A 21,546-nucleotide genomic window follows, 5' to 3' on the forward strand; every position below is an offset into this window, starting at 1 on the left:
TAATGTAACATATCTATTAATTATGGCCAGTTATACTTATTTTCCAATGATGGCAATATTAAATTTCATTCTTAAAAACATTTTTAAAGAAAAGTGAGTCCATTTAAATAATATTAAATTAACAACATTGAGTCATGTACCAATTTATAGGAAATTATGTAGCTGCTCTTCTGTAAATAACTCCATTTTGAGGTACAAAACATTTGGGAATAAAGTGCCCAAGACCTTGAATTTATTAGTATTTCATACCAATAATTAAAACTTTTCAGTGGTAGCACAAAACTAAAGGTCAGAGATAACGTGCCTTTCACAAATCAAATCCCCTAAGGCCTAGTTGTATATAACGCAAAGAGAAAAGATACCAATATGTGTCTGTGGATGCACAAATGGATATTTTATTTTAATTCTAAGTTTATAAACCTAGGGATAGGGTTAACGGGCAGCAGTCGATGTTTGATTGTTCTGTTTATTTTAAATAGAGGCATTCTGAATGTGTTCACAGGCAGAGGGAAGGAAGCCTGCAGAGAAGGGAGACTTGAGAAAGGAGAATTGACACAGCACGTTGCCAAGGAAAGAGGATGGGATCAAGATGATTGATAGAGGAAATGAAGGTCTCTGTGGAGTAAGATGATTGATTGAGGAGATAAGTTGGTACACAATGAAGCCAGATGTTTTTAAAAATATCTACCCTATACTTCTAAGTAAGGTGTTTTTCTGTTAAAATGCCTTGATCAGTCGTAGGGATCAGATTTTCCAGTAATCACCATCATTGGTACCCACATACTACATTCCACCCACATGTAGGTAGTTTTGTTCTCTTATGAGATTCTCCAGAAAGAAAAAGAAAAGTAGGCTTGCCTTATAATAGAGTCCATACAATACTGGGCTCATTACTTTATCAGGTGAGCATAGGAAGGCAGGTAGTGTGTTGGTGTAAATATAAAAGGAAATAGTTTTTTTGAAACTCCTTGTATTATATTTCATTGCCTCAGCTGCTGTTTTCTATAAAGTAGCTAGGAAAAATATTTCAATGTTAGACGTATAAAAGATATACACATTTCAGGTATTCTAACTTTCTTTCAAACTGTTTCCCCATAGTCTTTAAAGAAACATGGCAATATTATTTTTTCCCTAGAAATGTTTTTAGAAGAGAAGTTCAAAATCCAATTTAGTAAATTCCTAAATGCCTTGATGAAGATGGCACACATGAGAAGGATCAGAGTTATGAAGAGGAGATGCTTGTTCATTTATTTGTTTGTGAGTTAAGGTTTGTAATCGTAGAATCACTTCTGTAATCCCAACTTTTATTTTCACAGTCCAGAATTCTCTCCACCAGAAGGCCTGCTTTCTTAAAATGTATTTATGACAGAGCCTTCTGTCTCTTTCAACTGGATCTTTTAAAAAAAGCAAATAATCCAAACTGTGTGGTGACTTTAAATGATAAACTTTTATTCTGAATATACTGTTTTTGCACAAGATTTAACACAACATTTTCTGGGATTATAAATATTTTTATAACAGTATTATACAAATTTTTACAAAATGTTTTTGTCAGGCTAGTTAATTTCCACAAAAGTGTCAAGAGAACATAATAAAAGGGGAGGAAAGATCTATTGTTCACAAAAGCCACTTGGTCTTTTACATGGAGACACACTGAGCATTTCAATAAAAGTATCCCTAAAAGCATGACCCAACAATCATACAGTACAACAAAAGAAGACGGCTTTGCCAGGTCATATTGGAAACTCTACTGGCATCTAAGACAGTATCCCATTAGTCTCCGTGGAATTTCTTTGAGATAATTATGTGAACTAGAAATAAGGAAGATGAAACTATTGATAAGGGTTGTCCAATTCTTTGAAATTCTGGAAGTTTTTCAATATGATATTTCTATTTTATTGATTTGCTCTTTACAGAAAATGCATACTGAATATTAACAATATTAACATTCTATAGGAAACAAGTTCCAGATAATAAAATATTTGAAACTGTGAGCAAGTGAAAAAGTCATCCTACTCTACACTTAAAAAAAAAAAAAAAAAAAAAAAAAAAAAGTCAGGGCATCCATTTTGTTTCACAATTTGGACTCTATATGCCTTTAGATATTTGAATGTCAACTAACATTATCAATGGAATAGCTTAAGAGATTTAAATTAAGACATAGAACATAAGCTCTGGGGACAAGACAAAGATTTAAATGAGATGTAAAATACAAGAGAGCATCAAATAAGCAAGTTAACACTTGGATTGCAAAGGTCACTTAAAAGGGATACTGCCTATTTGAACCCCATAAGGCCAGTTTTAAATTTAATAAAACAAATATTATAGGAAAAATTACAAATGGCAGCAACATTGTTTTGTTTTTTTCCAAGTTAAGCAATAATGCTTCAAGCATTAGAAACATGAAAAAAGATCATACTAAAATCTTACAGGCCCAGGACCTAAAAATCTCTTCAATCAAACTTGCTAACTATGTCATGTTAAAAACCTGTTACAAATATGGACCACGATTGGTGTTTGGCAGTAATGCTGGTTGTTCAAATGAAAAAAATATAAAGAAACCATTAATGCACAATTCTTTCCTGTTACTCAACACCAATGCAAGACATTTTGACTCTGTTTTAGTGACAAACTACAGTAAGCCATATCAGTTTAGCAAAAAGTAAATAAGTAAAAGGTTTAGAAGCTTTTTTATTGATCTCTTATACTGTTCAGTCTTTGGATATCAAATTAATAACAGGCTATAGTTTAAATTCTTATCAACAGCTAGAACCCACAGAAAAATAGTGAATTTAATGTAACAGTTTGATGGGATGAGTGTTAGTGTCTTTAAAAAAAAAATAGGCTAAAATTATGAAGACTAGTCATGAGAACAATTTTTAGTCAGAGAGCATGTTCTTACCCAATTTATTACAATGTATGTGGTTGTCATAATATAACTTTATTTTATAACAGAAAATAAAGGCTGATAGCAAAACTAATGCATGTAAATATATTTTGATGTCATTAGAAATCAAATAGGACCCTGCCAAGAGATGCCAGGCTTAACTGTGGTGAATACAACAATAATATAGTTGATGAAAACATACTATACAACATTAGCCATGAAAATATACCAGACTTTTAACATAATTTTAAGGTAGTTTGTTGTAGGCTGGAAGCAATTTAATAGTTTCAATGTGCATCGTTTATATACACAAACAATTCTATATTTTGATATGCCCTTCCCAACACTTTCATAATTTAAAATAGTCTAGCAAAAGTTAACAATAAGTTTTGAATATTTAATTAACAAACAACATGACTTAAACATATATTGTTACTAGAATGAGAAGTTCCGTATTGTTTTAAATCACTTTGGTGTTTTCTAAAATGTCTATACCAGTTATGAATGAGACTACAAAATTACAACAATGCATTAGAAATGGTAACTGATGTCAACTGTTAGAACAATAGTTGGCAAAGTTATTCCATTTTTCCCTTCCCCCTATTTTAAATAAAAAATATCTTAAATAAGAAAATGTACACAAATGGTACCTAGGTTATATTTGTGGTGGGAGAAAATTACAAATATATGCAAAGCTAAAAACAAAACAAATATATCTTTTAAACTAGGGTAAAGAATTGGTTATATCTTTTATTTGTGGAGCATACTAAAGCATGCTGGATAATCTTAATAACTTTGACTTAAAATGATATTTAAGAAAATTTCCAGCTATACACCCACCAATATTTGGCATGTTCAAAAAAGTAAATAATGCATTTTCCCATAAAAAATATCTGCATCCTCTCAGGTTCAGTAAAATTATTCACTGTCCCTAAAGTTACACATTCATTGTTTTTACCCTTTCTTCAAATACTGTTTACTCCTGAAAATAATTTTTAAAAGCATAAATAATACTCTGCTATCATATTAATCTATAATGAAATATCTGATTTACTACACTAACCATTTCACCAATGAGGCTGTATAAAAACAATTTTTATTCACAATCAAGTATTCATGTGCATACATATAGATTCAAGGTTTCCTGTTTGTTCAGATTATTGTAAAACCCTCATCAAATTGCATGGAAATTTTGATCAAATGATCATGCCATTTAAGATGGAGGGACAAAAGCAGCAATAGCAGAAATTTTTGGATTGTATGTGCTACTATTGAAACAAACAAAGAGGAAACCTAGGATGAATCTTCATTGAGAACATATATGTACTTTTCAAAAAATAAATGTGTCAAATCTGATTTATGTACTTAAAATATCTGTACATAGGTTTTCAGGCAAAAGCACGAATCTCTATAAAATCCATTAATTCTTATTTCACCATTTACCTACCTCAGTCATTCAGATTCACATTGCACAGTATATTCAGAGTAGTTTAACATTTTTAAAGATGACTTAAGTGCATTTACACTGCAAGGTTCAGATTCTTACATAACAATAATGTCACTCAGTTAGCTTTTCAATGGACTACATTCTACAATAAGAGAAAAACAAACTGAAAAGTTAAAATAGCAGCAGCATCATGCAAAATGCCCTTGGTAACCAAAGTTCATTTATCACAAGAAAAACATTTTCCCCTTCCCCCCAACAAGCTTTTCTTAGAGCATTTAAAAATATCTGGCTAGCACTACGTAACTGTTCTGTGAACAAAAGAAACATTACATCAAAGCATTTATTAAGGGCTTACATTTATGAGGAAATATATCATATATTCAAATTTTACCCTCAAGCACCTTTAGTTTAATACATTTCTTAGTTATTTTCAAACCATTTCATTACCCCACCAAAATTGAATTGGTCATCAATTGTGTTATATTTTTGGCAGAGAAGCCATTCTTCATAAGGCATCTTATTCATGGCAAATTTTTGTAGAAAATTAGCCATTATTTATTTCAACAATTTAGACCAATGTTAACTCTCTCACGTGCGCTCTCTCTATATTTTCAATCACTACTCAAAGCAGGAACTAACTTTTAACAGAAGACTACGTGAAGGCAAAGATAACTTTTCTTTTCCCTAAAGAGTTTCTTGGTAAAATTGCAGCAAGTCAAAATTCCATGTCAAAATCAAGACATTTCTTATGAATCATAAACAATTGTATGGGGAGCCCATTAACATGTAATCACCAACAATGCAACAACGAACTCCCGTATTTTCCAATAGAGCACATATAGAATTTTGCTTTGATGTTATACATAGATGATGCAGCATTTACACAAGTTTAAGGATCTGACACCCTGACATGCAGCCAGTGGGTGCCTTATAAGTCTGCGCCTTAGGTGTTATGCCATGGTGTAGGCCCATAATGTTCTGCTGATTCCACAGGCAACCCTGTTTTAATGTAGTTCAGGGCTCATGTTTTGGCAGGGTCTGGAGTTTAATTATGAAGATTTGGTTTTAGATGGTCATAACAGGCAGTGTTTGCCAGATACCAGCCAAAGTAGTACAAACTGGATTCCGATGATAGACCACAAGGAGGGATTTAATCCAGAAACACCACCACAGTCGGTATAATCCTCCTGTTGGGAAGAAAAGGAAAAATAATCTGGAAAAATATTTAGTATGATATCTTTTTGAGTAACCCATATTTAGTTCACTTCTGAACTCACCTTGTAAGATTAGTTTAATAGGAATCCAAGTAAACTACATTTTCCTAGATTTTATTGTTCTGCAATTTTGGATAAAGCAATTTCTCTAGCACCATTTGACATGCACTTTAAATTTTTAGTTGTAGATTCTGATGATTATGAAAGAAAATACTTTAATAATAAATGCTGTTTTGAATAATACACCAATTTTTAAATAGAAAACTTCCATTCATAGCATCAAAAATTCCTATATATTTATAAATACAAAAAATAAAAATAAAATTTACCAGTATGCTTTATAATTCCCAAGAATGATGATTTTAGCAACTGTGCTCCATAAGGAAAACTTTAGGCCTAATAAAATGAATGAATTTAAGAAATACACTTCCATTTCCCATGTCTCATATCCAGTTTCTAAGGTGAACATACAGTGCATATGTAACATCTGGACCTTCATCAAGAATAATTGAACCACAAACAATGAAAGGACACTCTGAAATCATATATCCAAAATAAAGAGCTAAACTAGAAAGAGAGGATTGTATTGATTAGAGAACCATGAAATATTAGTAATGAATATGCTCATTTGGATTCCCCACAGTCTAGTGGTGGTTTATTTCGTTCCCTACTAATGCAGACTTATTCTTTATCTTATATTCCCGGATTCTTTATTCTGTAGCATTTTCAATGTCCTTTAATTTTTTTTAATATAGTGAATTTCATTTTTAAAAACTCACATATCTAATTATTCTATTAAAAATGTTTCAAGAATTCACTAACCCAAGGGTTCTGTTTCCAAGAATCAAAATAATAGGTGATATAAAAATAAAAACATTTATTTTTTTTTCAGAATAATTTTACAAAAAACTTTAAGCTCCCAAAGAATAAGAGCTTTGGCTCTTTTTGTTCACCAGGGTTTAATACAGTTCTTGCCAATGAGTAAATTACTAAAACTTCTTTCTTGACTTGTACTTTAACAAAGAGTTTTACAAATAAAGAGAAGGCTGGGAGCAAAGAATCTATAAAGCACAATTTTGTTATTTTTCAAAAGCTACCTCCCAAATGTAAATAGAATCATAAAGTGATAATTCTTAGTTTTAATCCTATTTGACCTTTCAGGAGCATTTGACAATGTAGAATATGCTCTCCTTGAAATATTTTCTCACGTATCTTTGGCTAACACACTGTTCTTGGTTTTCCTCAAAACTTGTTTGTGGTTCATCTTACTCTCCTTGGCTTGACCTCCTCCTCTTCATGCTCTCTAAATGTTAGACTTTCTCAAGGGTTGGTTTTCTCTTTTTCTTTTTTTATTCTTTGTTCCTAGGTGATCTAATTCAGTCCCGTGGCTTTAAGTTTCATCTATTTGCTAATAACTCAAACTTTAAATCTTCAGCCCTAAATTCTCCTTTGACCTCTACATTCATTGATCTATCTCTACAACCTTTCCTCTTGTAGGTTTCTAATAGAATTCAGATTTAACTTGCCCCCAAATATTATTCTTCTGAATATCAGCAAATGGCACTTCTAGAGTAGTGGATCGTGTCATAGACTACAAGTCATCTGGGATCCCTCTATTTTTCTGAAATCTAATCTGTCAGGCTGTCTTCTTAACTCTAGCTTCACAATACATCCCCAAACCTACCACTTCTCACTATCTTACGGCTGAGTCACCATCAGTTTCTGCCTATACTTGTGCAAGATCTGCCTCGCTTTGTCTCGTTGCTTCTGCACTGCCGGTTGACAATCTCTTTTTTTTTTTTTTTTAAAAAAAAGCAGTCTTCTTAAAACCGTAAATTGAATCCTTGCACTCCCTGCTTGAAATTCCCCATCAGACTCAGAACAAAATCCGGATTCATTGCCAGGTCCTACAAAGTTTTACGTGGTCTGGAACCTGGCTGCCTCTCCATCTTCATCTTCCCACATTCCTCTCTTCCCCTCCACTGCTTACTCTACTACTCCAATAACACTGGCTTTCTCTGCAACAGGCCAAGTTGTTTACTATCTCAGCGACTTCGCATTTGCTCTGCTCTTTGTTCAGATACTTGTCCCTCAAGATAGGGTAACCAGGTAGAAAAAACAACAGGATACCTAGTTACATTTGAATTTCAGATTTTTTAAAAAAATACTTTTTTAGTGTAAATATATCTCAAGTATCACACGCAGAGAAGAGTGGCCTGATACGTAGTATGTGTGTGGTAAGTATTTAATAAATGAATAGTCCGTACTCAATAAAGCAGCACATATACTGATTGCTTAGAAACACTGCAAACATCAGATACTAACATAAAGGCCTAATAGGAGTACTCTCTGGTTCTGGTAAGTATTCATTTGATGGAATGAAAAATAAACATGCAAACAAAAACTCATTTATGTATTAATAATATATTTTGTCAAGGAAATTATTAATGTAAAACATATATTTATATTCTAGAAATGTGCTCGCTTTAGCAGCACATATACTAAAATATATTCTAGAAATGTGTTATGGAAAGAAAAATATTCTCCCTGGCTTTTCATTGTTTTTATTTTTTTATTCTTGGGATTTTTTGTTTGTTTCATTTCCTCTGTATGATGATATGATATGTTTGTTTGCATTTAGGAGATGGTAGTTTAGATTAGTTGTTTGGAGTCCCTGTAGTCTGCATGTTGATTCACACTAAAAGTTCTACCTCATGGGCTGGCCCATGGCTCACTTGGGAGAGCGTGGTCCTGATAACACCCAGTCAAGGGTTAAGATCCCCTTACTGGTCATCTTAAAAAAAAAAAAAAAAATCTGCCTCATCAGTTTCCTGATCATGGTTTCTCATGCGTTTTGCATGGTACAATCACATATAATAGGACATGATATTATTCTATGAAAGTAAATTATGAGATACATTCTAAAAACATTCTAAATCACAAATGCATAGATATGGGAGAAACCTCATTGTTTTCTTACATATAGAGTCTAAAACCCTACTGACAAATGACACCAGAACAATTAGTCTGAATTTTCAAGATCATTGTAGAAGAAAATAACAAATCGGTATCTTGTTTCAGTTTAACACATTAAAATAGAAAAAGAATGCAGTGACAATGTTTTTATCATATTGTAAAATAAATGTATATGAGGCTGATTTTACTAGACTTCCTCATAGGCAACCTCTCTCAAAAGACTCTAATAAAGATACCAACCGAGAATTCCTTATTTTTTTCCTTTTCCATTACTTATAAAAGAAAAAAAAATGAAAGCATAGTTACATTCATATGGTTTTTGCTCCAAGGTTTACTTTATAAGACCGTGTATACTAATGGCTAAAATCTTTTCAGTATACTTTGTTGAACAGGTATTGCTCAACCCTCAAGCCTTTCTTACCCCAACCAGAACCTGGGACAACTAATTGCACATAGTAGGAGCTCAATAATTTTTAATTTATTTAAGTAAACTTAGAAGTAAGTTTTCCAAAGGAAAGTGTTCTGATTATTTGGCTGAGAAGTTTTTGTTTTTTTTCTTTTCTCAGTTATAGTCGTTTACTTTCCTTCAAAAGGGAAATGACTGAAGACATACACCAAATAATGTCTAACTTTAGAATTTAGGTAAGTCTGTACTAAAGTCCTCCCCAGCAGCCTCAAAGAAAATCTATATTTAAAGACTTTTAGGCAGGTGAATACTGCACAATAACTCTTTTAACAGGAATAACATCCTTAACAAATAATTTGTTCTCCTATTTGGCACCTTAACACCCTTACCACATTAACTCATGAGACAGGAAGTATATTTGTTCAACTCTTTGAGATGAATAAATAAATATATACAACACATTTATTTCTGCATATCATTTTTTACGTACACAATAGCATTCTTTCATAAATTGGATTTGCATTAAATAATACATTTCTCAATGGATAGGTTATTGGCTTATTTTACTTTCTTCTTTGATTAACAAATAAACTTTAGCTTGTTTTGTTTTGTTTTCGTTTGTTCTTCTTTACCAGAAAATAAATCTTCATAAAAGCCCTTGTCAAAAAGTCTTATTTGAACACTTGTATTTTAAGGAAGTTCTCATGGTATGAAGTTTCATAATTATATACCAAATCTACATCCTTTTTGGACTCCACAGGGTGCAAGAACTCTAGCTTTAGACTGAGTTATTTTTTAAACAAATTAGCGATATGTCACCCTTTAGGAGACTTTAGAGATTACACTACCATTCCACCTTTCCTGTCAGAAAAATTTAATCCACCACAGATCACTAGATATAGATAGACAGAGCCAGGCTAACACTGAATCTTAGACCTAAGCCTTTATTGCTCCTGAGTGTGGAGGACAACTCCCAACTAACCTCTCAGTATTTTTAAGTATTATTTTATGTTTTTTCAATTTTTATTGTTTCAGAAAAAATACTTTGAAATCATATCAACATTTAAATTACATTAGCTGGATTCACTGTTCCTTACTGATAGCTGTGTTTTTAAATATCTAACACATCTTGTTAATGTATACACCATCTACATCGTCTTCTCAAGACTAATTAATTATTGTATATTCCTCAAGGATACAATAATAAATACCAAAGATTTTCAGGTGTACTCTTTTCATCTCCCCCAAATTATTTCATTGAAATGTATTGTGTGTATAGTGATATTTGTTTATTTCCATGATAAGTTATTTATAATTATGGTGAAATATATATAAGGAAATTAAAAATTTTATTTTTTTATTTTTTGGGGGGATAAAAAAATTTAAAAACGTGTGGTTTGGGCCAAGCCCATGGTGCACTCGGGAGAGTGCGGTGCTGGGAGTGCTGTGACGCTCCCACCGCGGGTTTGGATCCTATATAGGAATGGCCGGTGCACTCACTGGCTGAGTGCCGGTCATGAAAAAGACCAAAAAACCAAAAAAAAACAAAAACGTATGGTCAACTACAGATTTTTAAGATAAAGGTAAAAGGAGTACTGTACTATTTTAAAGGGAGTTAACTTATTCAAAAGCAGTATTTATGCATTTTTGTGTCTAACTGATAACCTATAAATCTGCTCTAAAAATTCTGTTATTGAGAGAAGTAACTTTTGAATCAAAGATAAAAATATAATGGATTTTTATACTATTCCTCACCTACAGAATAGAATATAGTAATTTGGTACCCTTATGCTCTAGTTTACTCATTTCTATTATGACCACAAATAAAGACAATTATAGAAACATATAATTTCATTATACTTTTCTTATGTAAGTAGATGGCTACCTATGCACTTCTTTAAAAAATCAAAAAAATTATATTTCAAATAGCTGCCTATGGTATCAATTTAAAAAAAATGTGCATGGAGAATGATCATTTAATTTTGGTGTTAAATCATAATTATTAAAATTGGCTAGGTCTCCTTTACTTGGAACCTTTTGCCACGGAAACCATTATTTTATTATCCCAGAACAAATGTGGTTATTTTCTGAGACTCCGTCTGCTACCCCACTTTCTCCCCCCTCTGATGAGCTCACTCCATTCATAATAATGGCCACATCTCCATCTAGTGGTTTCCCGATCAATGAATACCTGGAGACTAGTGAAGAAAGAACACAACAAAATTTGCTCTAGTAATACAATCATGATGATTTTAGAGCACCAGAAAAGAAATTGCAACATGGTAAATGGAACACTGAACACAAATACATGCCACAAAATCTCTAATTAGTAGTACTGACCATAACATTCAGAAATTTCTTAAGTTTAATCAATGGTAATTTTGACCTAGAAAATATAAGTAATATTAAATAACCTTAGAAATTAGAAGCACTTATACTAAAATATATCAATAAGAATATCAATATTTTGGGAATATAAAGCTAAAAATGTTATTTAAAACAGATTTGTATATAAAAAAGAAAAATCAGAGTGGTTAACTCAGAATTTCTTAAACTATGCTTGATAAAATTGGAATGGACCATTAACTTTATGTTAGCATCTTTTAAAAATAAATTGACATGACCAGCTCTAATAATTGTTGTTAGGTATTTTTTTCTCTTTTTTTTTGATATGGGGTTTTGCTATGTTGCCCAGGCTGGAGCGCAGTGGCTATTCACAGGTATGATCAGCACAGGAGTTTTGACCTGCTTCATTCCCTTCCTTAGGCAACCTGGTGGTCCCCGCTCTGGGGAGGTTACCATATTGATGCTGAACTCGGTGTGGACACGCCGGTATAGTGCACTACAGCCCAGAACTCCTGGGCTCAAGTGATCCTCCAGCTGAGCCTCCTTAGTAGCTGGGGCTGTTAGTGTGTGCCTGGCTCCAGGTACCTCTATTAAATAAAAGTAAGATATCTTTATGTATGTATTTTTTTTCTCCACAGTGACACAAAAACCTTGAGAAAAGAATGATTTTTTTAAATAAATATAAGAAACTGATATTTTCTGTTTAGAATTAGAAACTTAAGCACCATTCGAAATCAGCTATTTACAAAATAACATTAGTAACTGGGATTTTAATAACCTGGTTTCAGGACATTTATTATTGTGAATTTAGGGACATGGACTATTTTCCAAAATTTCAGGGCACAAACAAAAACAAAGAAAAATTAGAGAAATTGACTGACCATCCACACCACATGAAAACTTGCAGTAAAATGAAGATAGGAGCTGACATCATGGTACAGGCACGACTCGTTGTGCATATAAGTTGATCCTATTAATAACAGGCAAAGTAGCAAGTACAGGAAAAGGAAAGAAAACACAGAAAAGAAGACATACAAAATGAGATTTCATGCAATTTGCTGGCAGTTAGCAGTTGATGTGAGCCTCAATCCAGAGCAGATTCACGGGGACCATTGCAAAGAAGCATTACTGAAATACTCCACTGCTAAAGAAACATAACACATTATTAGCACACCATGCTACTGAGCAAGAGTTGTACTTTCACACACAACCCGACATATAATTTATAGGAACTTGAACTGTTAGAAATTTTTGTCTTAGTTAAGTCTTTTTAGTGCCTTGATCAAAAGCCTCCTAGGATGAGAATATTTTGAGTAATAGGGTTTTTAAATCATCTTTCCAGTTCATCTGAGTGAATTTAATCTCAGTCTTTGAACTGCTGAATGTGGGTGACAAACAATTGATGAGTGGAGTTTCCTTAATGAGTGACACTACCCTTGGGCCTATCATACGATGTTCTTCAGGGAATCAGTTGATATGGGCAAACCTCTTGAAGTTGCAGTAGATAGAATAACAAGCCCTAACGTGGATTTTACATGCCTTACTGGGTAAAACTGAAAACATACAACTTAGATGCAATGTGGAATCACTTTCCCTATCAAGATGGATAATCAGTAGTACTCAGAGATAACTGGGATTTACTGGCTAACACATCTTGCATTTTTAGCTTTATTCCTTACCACTGATTTTATTCCTTTGTTTCATTTTTAGTTTATATAATTGCATAATGTGTTTCTGTGAAAATGCCATATCCTTTCTGGGTCAAATGTGCTGTATGTATTTGAGTAGGCAAAACTATTTTAAATAAATAAAAACCCCTAAAAATGTACGTTAATCAACAAATGTTCTGACATGTTTCTAGAGTAAGGAATTCATGAGAAGATGCTTTACATTTGGATGCTCATTGGTGTATGCAAGCCACTAAGTACAAAGATGCACCTTGGAGAATCAGAGAATTGGGTAATATTATATTTAAAATAAAAAAAAAAAATTATGGGGCCTTCATCTTAGAGAATAAGTTAAAGTTTCTTAATAATTAAAATAATTTTAAAAGCACAAAGCTGATTACATAAACAGTAAGTCAGACTAGTGTTTATAAATAGCTGAACTATATGAAAAGTAGTCATTTTTAGATAATACATTAATATAGTTTTTCGTATTTTATCACATTAACCCTGTGTCATTGACCTGGTCTAATTTCAAACAATAAAAAAAAAAGAAATTAGTATAATTAAGGGAAATAATACAAATCTAATATTTGATAGAATCAGAAATTGTAGAGGGAAAGAAATCTTGATTCTCATTTGATTTTTAGAATAGGGTTTTTAGGTAATACATGTATAGGTCAAAAGCCCTTGATTTAGGGGACAAAAGTCTACAGATAGGATGGCAAAAGCCCATCTAATCAATTCTAATCACTGTTTAGGGATGGGATTATGTACTTTGACTATTTAACATACTGATTGTTGTTAAAAGATGTTGAAAGAATTACTGTAGGGAAAAATGTGAAAAAATGTTTGCTAAAGGCAAGCTGTTTGTTGGTGGAAACTTTAGAGACAATTATAAGAATGTAACTTTTGTTTAAATCATTTGCGGAGAGGTTATACTTTGGGTTAGATAATGATCTCAGTTTGTTCAATTTAGGTTTTCACAAATTGTACTTTGGAATGTCACCTCGTTAACTTAAATGATGTTATTAGTTTCTATTGTTTAAGCTATACTTAGGCGTAGATAACTTTTGTCACATTGCCCATGTCTTTGTGTCCTTTTGAAAAATGATTGAATCAACTGACTTTTCTTGTGAAACTTCCCTATCTTTACAACAAAAACCGAAGCTAACTTTGAATCGGGGCTGTACCCAGTTTTCTCCTAATAGAGGAGTTGCTGAGGTGCAGTCCCTTTGGGCTTCTCATTGCATTCATGTTGCTTTGAGTAATCTTTTTTGTGTCTCCATTACACAGAGAGAAGTGTAACAGAAACTATGTAAAAAAGTTGAACTATGAAATAATAGGACAATAGCTGATAACAGGTTTTTAAATACATTGAAGGTTAAAGACTAATAAAAATAACTTTTATTTCTTAAGGATGGAAATATAAACGAAGGAAGGTAACACATATACCATAAGTAACGTTTAGTATAAATTATTTATTAGAAAGTCTTTAAAATAATCAGATTTGTGATTTGGATTATTAGTACATTGATTGGAATTGTGTTTGAAAGTACGATTTCTGGGAAAGGACAGAAAGAAGAAGCAACTGTTAAGTTTATGCTAACCATGAAAAGTATGAAATTAAAAAAAAAAAAAATCTACCTACCAGCAAGTACATCATGTTAATGAGGAAAACTATGATTAAGACATTATGTTTGAGTAAAAATTGCAATTTGTCTCCTTAAATTCTTGTGAACAATGACCTTTAATTTATAGCATTTTAATCTAGTAAAAGTGTCATCTTACCATGACATTGTTATCAAAGCAGACATCAGGCCCTTTCCGGTATCTGGGTTGTTTAACCATATCACAAGGATCTGGACCATCAGCTAAAGAGACTTGTTAAGGAATATAAAGTTACTTTTCTTCTCCACATAATTAAAACAAAAAAATGCAATGCAATGTATTCATTTCCCAAAGCAAGCAAGAGATTCCTTTGCCATTACTCTCATCCAACATAATCAATTCAAGTACTTAGAAATTTACAGAACTGAATTGTGAGCTGTCCTTCTCCTGATGCATATTTAGCATAATCAGTCTTGACATTCAAACCAAATTTGGGGTGAGGGATCCATACTGCCTCTGCAGGGTGATCATAGCACACTCCTATTTCTTCTCTTTATGAGCCTAATCAGTGTGACAAGGTTAAAAATGAATTACTTCACCATGGCTTTCCATTCCAAACATCTCGGACGTCAAAGGATACAAGTCTGCTCCGCTTGAATAAGCAGTCGTGTGTCACAGGGACATGTCCCTTTGCTCTCCACCATTATGAATATTAAATTGGTGTTCATAAGCTTTTCTACATGAAAGATTCTACAAAATAAACATTAAAATAGCACAGAAAAAAAAACAATACCTTTTGGGAAAAGAATGGAAATCTTTTCCATTCAAGGATTCTTATATATTAAAATGAAAGACAAAATATGACATATTGAAACACAAAGCATTACCATCACAAATTGTATAAGAGAATGAGTTACCATATTTTTACTTATTAGCATGAACATATTACCTCTCTCAAATGGATACTAAAAAATTGCAATAGATGTTTTCAGTGTGACCTTTGTTTTTTTTTAAGTTCATTGCAAAATAAGCACTATTTAGTTGCTGTTGAAACTCACAGAAAAAAATGTTTCATTTTACAAATTTAAAGAATTGTGTTATTTGTCACTGAAAATATGCCAAAGTTGTCTTATTTAAAGATAAGAGGTCTAGGAGCACAAAAATGGCTGAGCATCTTGTGTAAGCTAAGGGCAGAGTAAAGTCTGTCTAGATCAGTGCTGTTCAACAAACTTTCTGTGAAGATGGAAATATTTTCTGTCCCGTCTAATGTGGTAAACACTAACAATATGAGGCTACTGAGCACTTGAAATATGACTATTGTGACTGAGGCACAAAATTTTTATTTAATTTCAATTGAAATTTAAACAGCCACCTGTGGCTGGTAACTACTGCATTGGACAATACAGATGTTGACAGAATCAAGGGCTTTAAATTCCATTCTCTTTTTTGTCCCCATCTTAAGCTGCTTCTAACTTCTTTAGCAATCAACATACAAATACAAATATATCACTAAAAAGGTAATTTCTTTATGATTATATCTTTTTCAAAAAAATGGAATTTATTTATTTTTCCCTGTTAGACTTGGGACACAAGCATAGAAATCAAAGGAAACCATCATTCAATTCAATGTCTTGATTTTTTATCTTACCATTTAACTTAATTTTTTAAGCACACATTGCTGTTACTGGACATCAGTTAATGAAAGGCCGAAGGACGTGAAACTCTCTCTGATGTATCCACTGAACACACTACAATTCTGTTTCCTGAAGTTGATGGCCTGATATGATAACCTCTAAACAAGATGGTCTGCTTTTTTTTCTGGGCTCATGCTTGACTCCTCTCCTTTCCTATCCTCTTTACACCCTCTACCTCCTTCTTGAACATAGAGATTTGCTAAAGTCAGTCATAAAACCTACTGATCGTGTCTATTAAAAATTCGTGATAGTTTCCCCTTCTAGACCCATCTTCAAATATTTTTTTTAACTGTTAGGGAATTTACTTTTCTGAATTCCTTAGTAACTATTCCAGCACTTTCATTATCTCAGATTACCTCACCTCACCTCACCTCCTCATATTTCCTCTTCTCTCTCTTAACATTTCTTTCAGAATAACCTGCCCACCATCTCTAAAAACAGTATCCAACTCTGCTTTGTAAACTGTGACTTGCTGCTCTGTTCTCAGGGATTCCGTGGCATGCATTAACACTTTCTTCTCAAAACTCCAAAAATTCCAATGTAGCCTATCTCCATTATCCCATTACAATCAAATTAAATTCTCCATCTCTTCCAAAAAGTTTTAAAGATTTTTTTATGGATATGCCTAGCATAACCATGACCGTAGGAAATTACATTTTCTCCGAGCCCCTTCAGTTTCATGTCAAAGATAACATTCAATTCTCCATATCAGAGAAGTCTAGAAGTAAAAACAGACAAAAGTCCAATCCGGAATAGCTTTTTATAAACCTTTTTAGTTACCATATATAAAAATAAATCATATTTGGCTTAGAATTACTAATATAATTCATCTTAATTATATTGGAATATAATTCTGCTACTCTTTTATATTAGGTTTTTAATATAGGTTCTTTTAGACAAAAAGTACATTAAAATATAATTGAATTTTTCTATGTTCTTCCCAGTAAGAAGCAACAATTATCTTGATCATATAATTATACTTGAAGGAATTACAACTTATCAAAGTTAGAATTAACTTTAAAAATTGTAAATTTTAAAAGCTTACAGGGAAAATGAAGATCTAGGACACTTAACAACTTAAAACAGTTACTCATTTGTGTCTCTGACTCCAACATTCTCTATTTTCTATAACGCTTATAAAAGTGAATACAATTTCTTAGTGGAATAGGACGACTCCAGAAGTAAAGAAACATTACCTGGAACAGTTTCCACAGTCTAATACACCACTGAAGGATTTACTATCATTCTCGAAGAAGTACTGGGTTTGTTCAGTAATGCAGCTCTGCTTTGACAGGGAGGCTGTAAAGTCATCATCCTCCATCTCAACTGTGGGGAGTAAAAACAAAGATCACCATCACAAGGGGACACTGTAGACAGTCCCCCGGACTCTTCATTTCTCCCCAAGCAAAATAAACGTATAAGGCCAGAGGCCTCGATATTTATTGCTGTGCCCTATCATGGCAGCCCCTAACAGGTCCTAGATAAAATCAATAGAATAAATTAAACCAACGTGACCTAGGAAAACTTATTAAACGTTAGGAAAGGTTTGACCAAAAATATTCAACCTACAAAAGTGTCTGACGGATGATCTCTTTCTCTCTCTTTCACACCACACACACTCACACTTTCTCTTTCAGTTCGTTGAACTCAGCACATCCAAAAATTGTAATTATTAGGCCAAGGACAATATCGGAGCATTTACATACCTGCCTCAAGGACTTGTGGAAAGGTCAAACTTAAGAGAAACTGCTGTAGAATAGACCTGCATTTTAAAAATGAATAACTGTTTACTTTATAAATTTTGTAATAAAAACCTGAGTATTTTCACATCTACATATACCGATAAATCCATATTTCCTTTCTATCTTTCTGGGAAAAATTGAGAGTTTGTTCATAAAAAGTTTAGAAGCATTTTATGTAACTATTCTTAAATTATATACAACATAGTAACTTTTTTATCTTTAAAAAAGTCATGAAGTCAAATATGTTCAGATCTTGTTCAGGACCAAATGAGGGATATATTATGTGTGAAGAGGACTGCTGTGCATGTTATTATTCAAGTGGCTACTCTGAGAGAGAATGTCAATATTTCAGTGCATAGGTTTTTACAATCAGAATTTTCTCCTTATTTTAGTTTTTAAAACTCTGTGGTGAAAAAAAAAAACAACCAAAAACAATCAAAAATGACCTTTTTTATCACACAGGTTTGGATTTGTCAACAATTTACAGTATAGAATATATTTTTAGATGTAGTGGGACATTCATGAAATAAAATATACATATTATATAGAGAGCAAATGACACATTTCAGTTTTTAATAAGTGACAATTGAGCCAAATATTAGTACAGAATCATCTAAAACTAAATTTAGTTTAAAAAAAAGGGGGGGGGAGAAGAATATTTTGGCGTGAAAACAGGATAAAGACAACAAAGTATTTCTGGATCACTGTGAGATTTACTTTGCAAACTACTGAAATTAATATATAAATATCATTGACACACCAGAAAATACGATTTTTTAGAAAGGATTTTTTATCTAAAATCTTTATTTTAATAAAATGATATAATCACTTAATTTTAGCTGGAAAAACCTCACCATCAAATGAATGTTATAGATTCATCCATATAAAATAGGGCTTGGGACAATACAGTAGGATGATATAAAAAATATACTGTGTATATATACATAATAGGGAGGGAGAGAGATAATGGATCCCAGAAACAATAGGAGGCTTAGTTATTTGACTAACCCGGACTAAACAATGACAGATTTTATCTTTCAGACTTGCCATAGTGCCACAGTAAATACTTTAAGTGTCTTATTTTCATAGGTGGAAGGTCATATGTGAGGGGTGAGGGAGGTAGAGAGGGTGAGATCAGTGAAGAGAAAGAATTGGTCCATTTCAGCCACAGGATGCCTCTAAAACGATGCAAGTCCTTGTATTAATAGTAAAGAGGTAGATGGTCATCATGTCAAAAACAAAAACAAAAACATAGACCTCTAAGTTACATATTAAGGACAATAAATAGTAACTTTTTATAGGTCAGTGCATATAAAATATTATGATATAATATGAAGAAAAAATACAAATGAGAAGAGTTTCAACAGATCCATAAACAAATGAAGCCTCTAAAGAGGCTGAAGTTTGCATGAACATAACATTGCTTTCATATGAAAACTCAAATAACTGCAAGTTTTATAGGGATGGTTTAAGAAAAACTATTTGTAAATATTACCAATATGTGCTACCGGAAATGAAAATAAGTAATAATAACAATTTCCATGTCACAAAATTTGTATTTTCATCAGCTGCTCTTTCACACCATTCTCTCATTACCAATAAAACCAAAATTTTGACTTACCAGGCAGCAGCAGTGGCCCACCATCCAATTTGTAATATGTCTGCTATTGATGGCTATAAAACATAATAAAAAAGTCATTACATCAGTCTGTGCTTGAGTGTCCCTTTGAGAGGGATTGATTTGACCATGGATATTACTGACCACATAGGCTGAACGGTGTCCTGCTCCTTGTTTTGGTGCAGATCCAGGCTCACACACTGACTGATAATCATAAGATTTGTTAAAAGCATATACTGATATATTAACCAGGTGTCTCATCAAGCTTGGATCAATCTCTCCAAAAAATCTTCCAATCTGGCAAGGAAATAATAATAAAGTTTCAAAGGTAACACCACTATGAGCACCTGAACCAGTACAATAAAAATAATATGAAGAAATTGTGAACTCAGACATCTCGAGCTTAAAAACAAAAGCAAACGAGGATATAGCACTGTGAAAGAACTAAAAGGAGATTAGGTGTTCTCATTACCCAGTGGCTCTGTGTGATATTTTATTTGTGGAAGAAATGGACAGAGATTACTAAGCATGAAGGTCACAATCAAATGCCTCTTGGTAAGTTAGAATGGGGTTGAAGGTGGGGAATGGGCAGACGTAGGTCAAAGGGTACAAAGTTGCAGTAATGTATGAATAAGTCTAGAGATGTAAAACAGAGGACTGTAGTTAGTAATATTGTATTTTTTTACTGGAAATTTGCTAGAAAAGTGCATTTTAGATGCTCTTACCACACAAAAAAGTAACTATGTGAGATGGCAGATATGTTCATTGGCTTGACTGTAGTAATCAGTTAACCATGTATTTAAAAATATCTTGTTGTACACCTTAAATATATACAATGAAAAAAAAAAGGAAAAAACCAAATGCCTCCTAGGGAAGTGAAAAGTAGCATAAATGGGAGTGGGCTGGACTAGAAAAAGAAAAGGAATTTGTAGGGACTATGATGAATTGGAGCAAGTCCCATCTAAGTGAGCAATCACTAGCTAATCAGCTTCAGCCCACAGACATTTTCATTCAGGAAAACACTCCAGTTCTGAGAGAGTACTGGCAGTTAATTCAAATTTTTGTAAAATCCTGTGTGAACCACGTAGCCTATGTGCTGCCAATTTGCAAATCTGGGACTAGAAACTGCATCGATTTCAACCAGCCATATATATTAAGTTAGACATTATCAACTGGTAAATACTCATGTGGAAAATTTTGACAATTTCTGAAAGATTAAAAATAAGCTCATATCATGTTAAAATCCTTAACCATAGTTTTAATGGTAACTTTTACTACCAAAAAGTAAAATCAACTAACAAACATAAAGAAAAACTAGATTTAGAATTTCTTAATGGTTTACATTATATTAAGCATTTTAAAATTGATTTTATGACAAAACAGTTCTTCGATTTCTATAATGTTTGAAAGGGTTTTGTAATGTTGATCAGGAAAACACACTTTGGAAACCCTACTTCAGGTACATACCTGATTAGTATAATCATCATGATTCGCCATCAAAAGAAATCCACCATCATCTAGAATCACACAATCCATTACCTATCAAAATAAAAATAACAGTTAATACATTTTTAGGAAGGTTAGAAGGTTGCATCATCATTACCTATTGTAATGTAAATGATTACAAAATAAAGAGAGAAAAATTCAAATGACTTGACTTCTCTTGAACATATGAGGGGTCTTCAAAAAGTTCATGGAAGGATTCGTATTATTTTCTGTTTTTCCATGAACTTTTTGAAGTACCCTCGTATATGCTCAGGAAATTCCCACGAAATAAAGGGCTGCGTAGAGTCTTATCAAACCACTAGGGGTTGATAATCCGCAACCAACCATCCAGTTAACACTGTCAACTTAGTCTAAGCAAATCATATGAACAAATCAGAAATAACCTTTTTACCACTTCAAGTGGTAAATGATCCAGGAACTTGGATAATAATGTAT

General features: G+C 32.7%; 1 protein-coding gene across 4 annotated transcripts in view; it reads right to left on the reverse strand.

Annotated features, from left to right (window-relative positions):
- Positions 1-1,428: 1,428 nt before the first annotated feature.
- The window catches only part of CACNA2D1 (calcium voltage-gated channel auxiliary subunit alpha2delta 1), a 486,082-nt gene continuing 465,964 nt past the window's right edge, over positions 1,429-21,546 (reverse strand). For all 4 annotated transcript variants that reach the window (XM_063100870.1, XM_063100872.1, XM_063100873.1 and 1 more), the window contains 8 exons: positions 21,073-21,144; positions 19,750-19,902; positions 19,609-19,661; positions 17,952-18,007; positions 17,442-17,571; positions 15,192-15,301; positions 14,732-14,814; positions 1,429-5,521 (listed from right to left, as the gene is read on the reverse strand). In XM_063100870.1, coding sequence (XP_062956940.1) covers positions 5,408-5,521; positions 14,732-14,814; positions 15,192-15,301; positions 17,442-17,571; positions 17,952-18,007; positions 19,609-19,661; positions 19,750-19,902; positions 21,073-21,144 — 771 coding nt within the window. In that variant the 3' untranslated portion in view covers positions 1,429-5,407. The remainder of the gene's footprint in view (positions 5,522-14,731; positions 14,815-15,191; positions 15,302-17,441; positions 17,572-17,951; positions 18,008-19,608; positions 19,662-19,749; positions 19,903-21,072; positions 21,145-21,546) is intronic.

The sequence above is a fragment of the Cynocephalus volans genome, chromosome 6, assembly GCF_027409185.1.
Source record: "Cynocephalus volans isolate mCynVol1 chromosome 6, mCynVol1.pri, whole genome shotgun sequence".
NCBI lineage: Eukaryota > Metazoa > Chordata > Mammalia > Dermoptera > Cynocephalidae > Cynocephalus > Cynocephalus volans.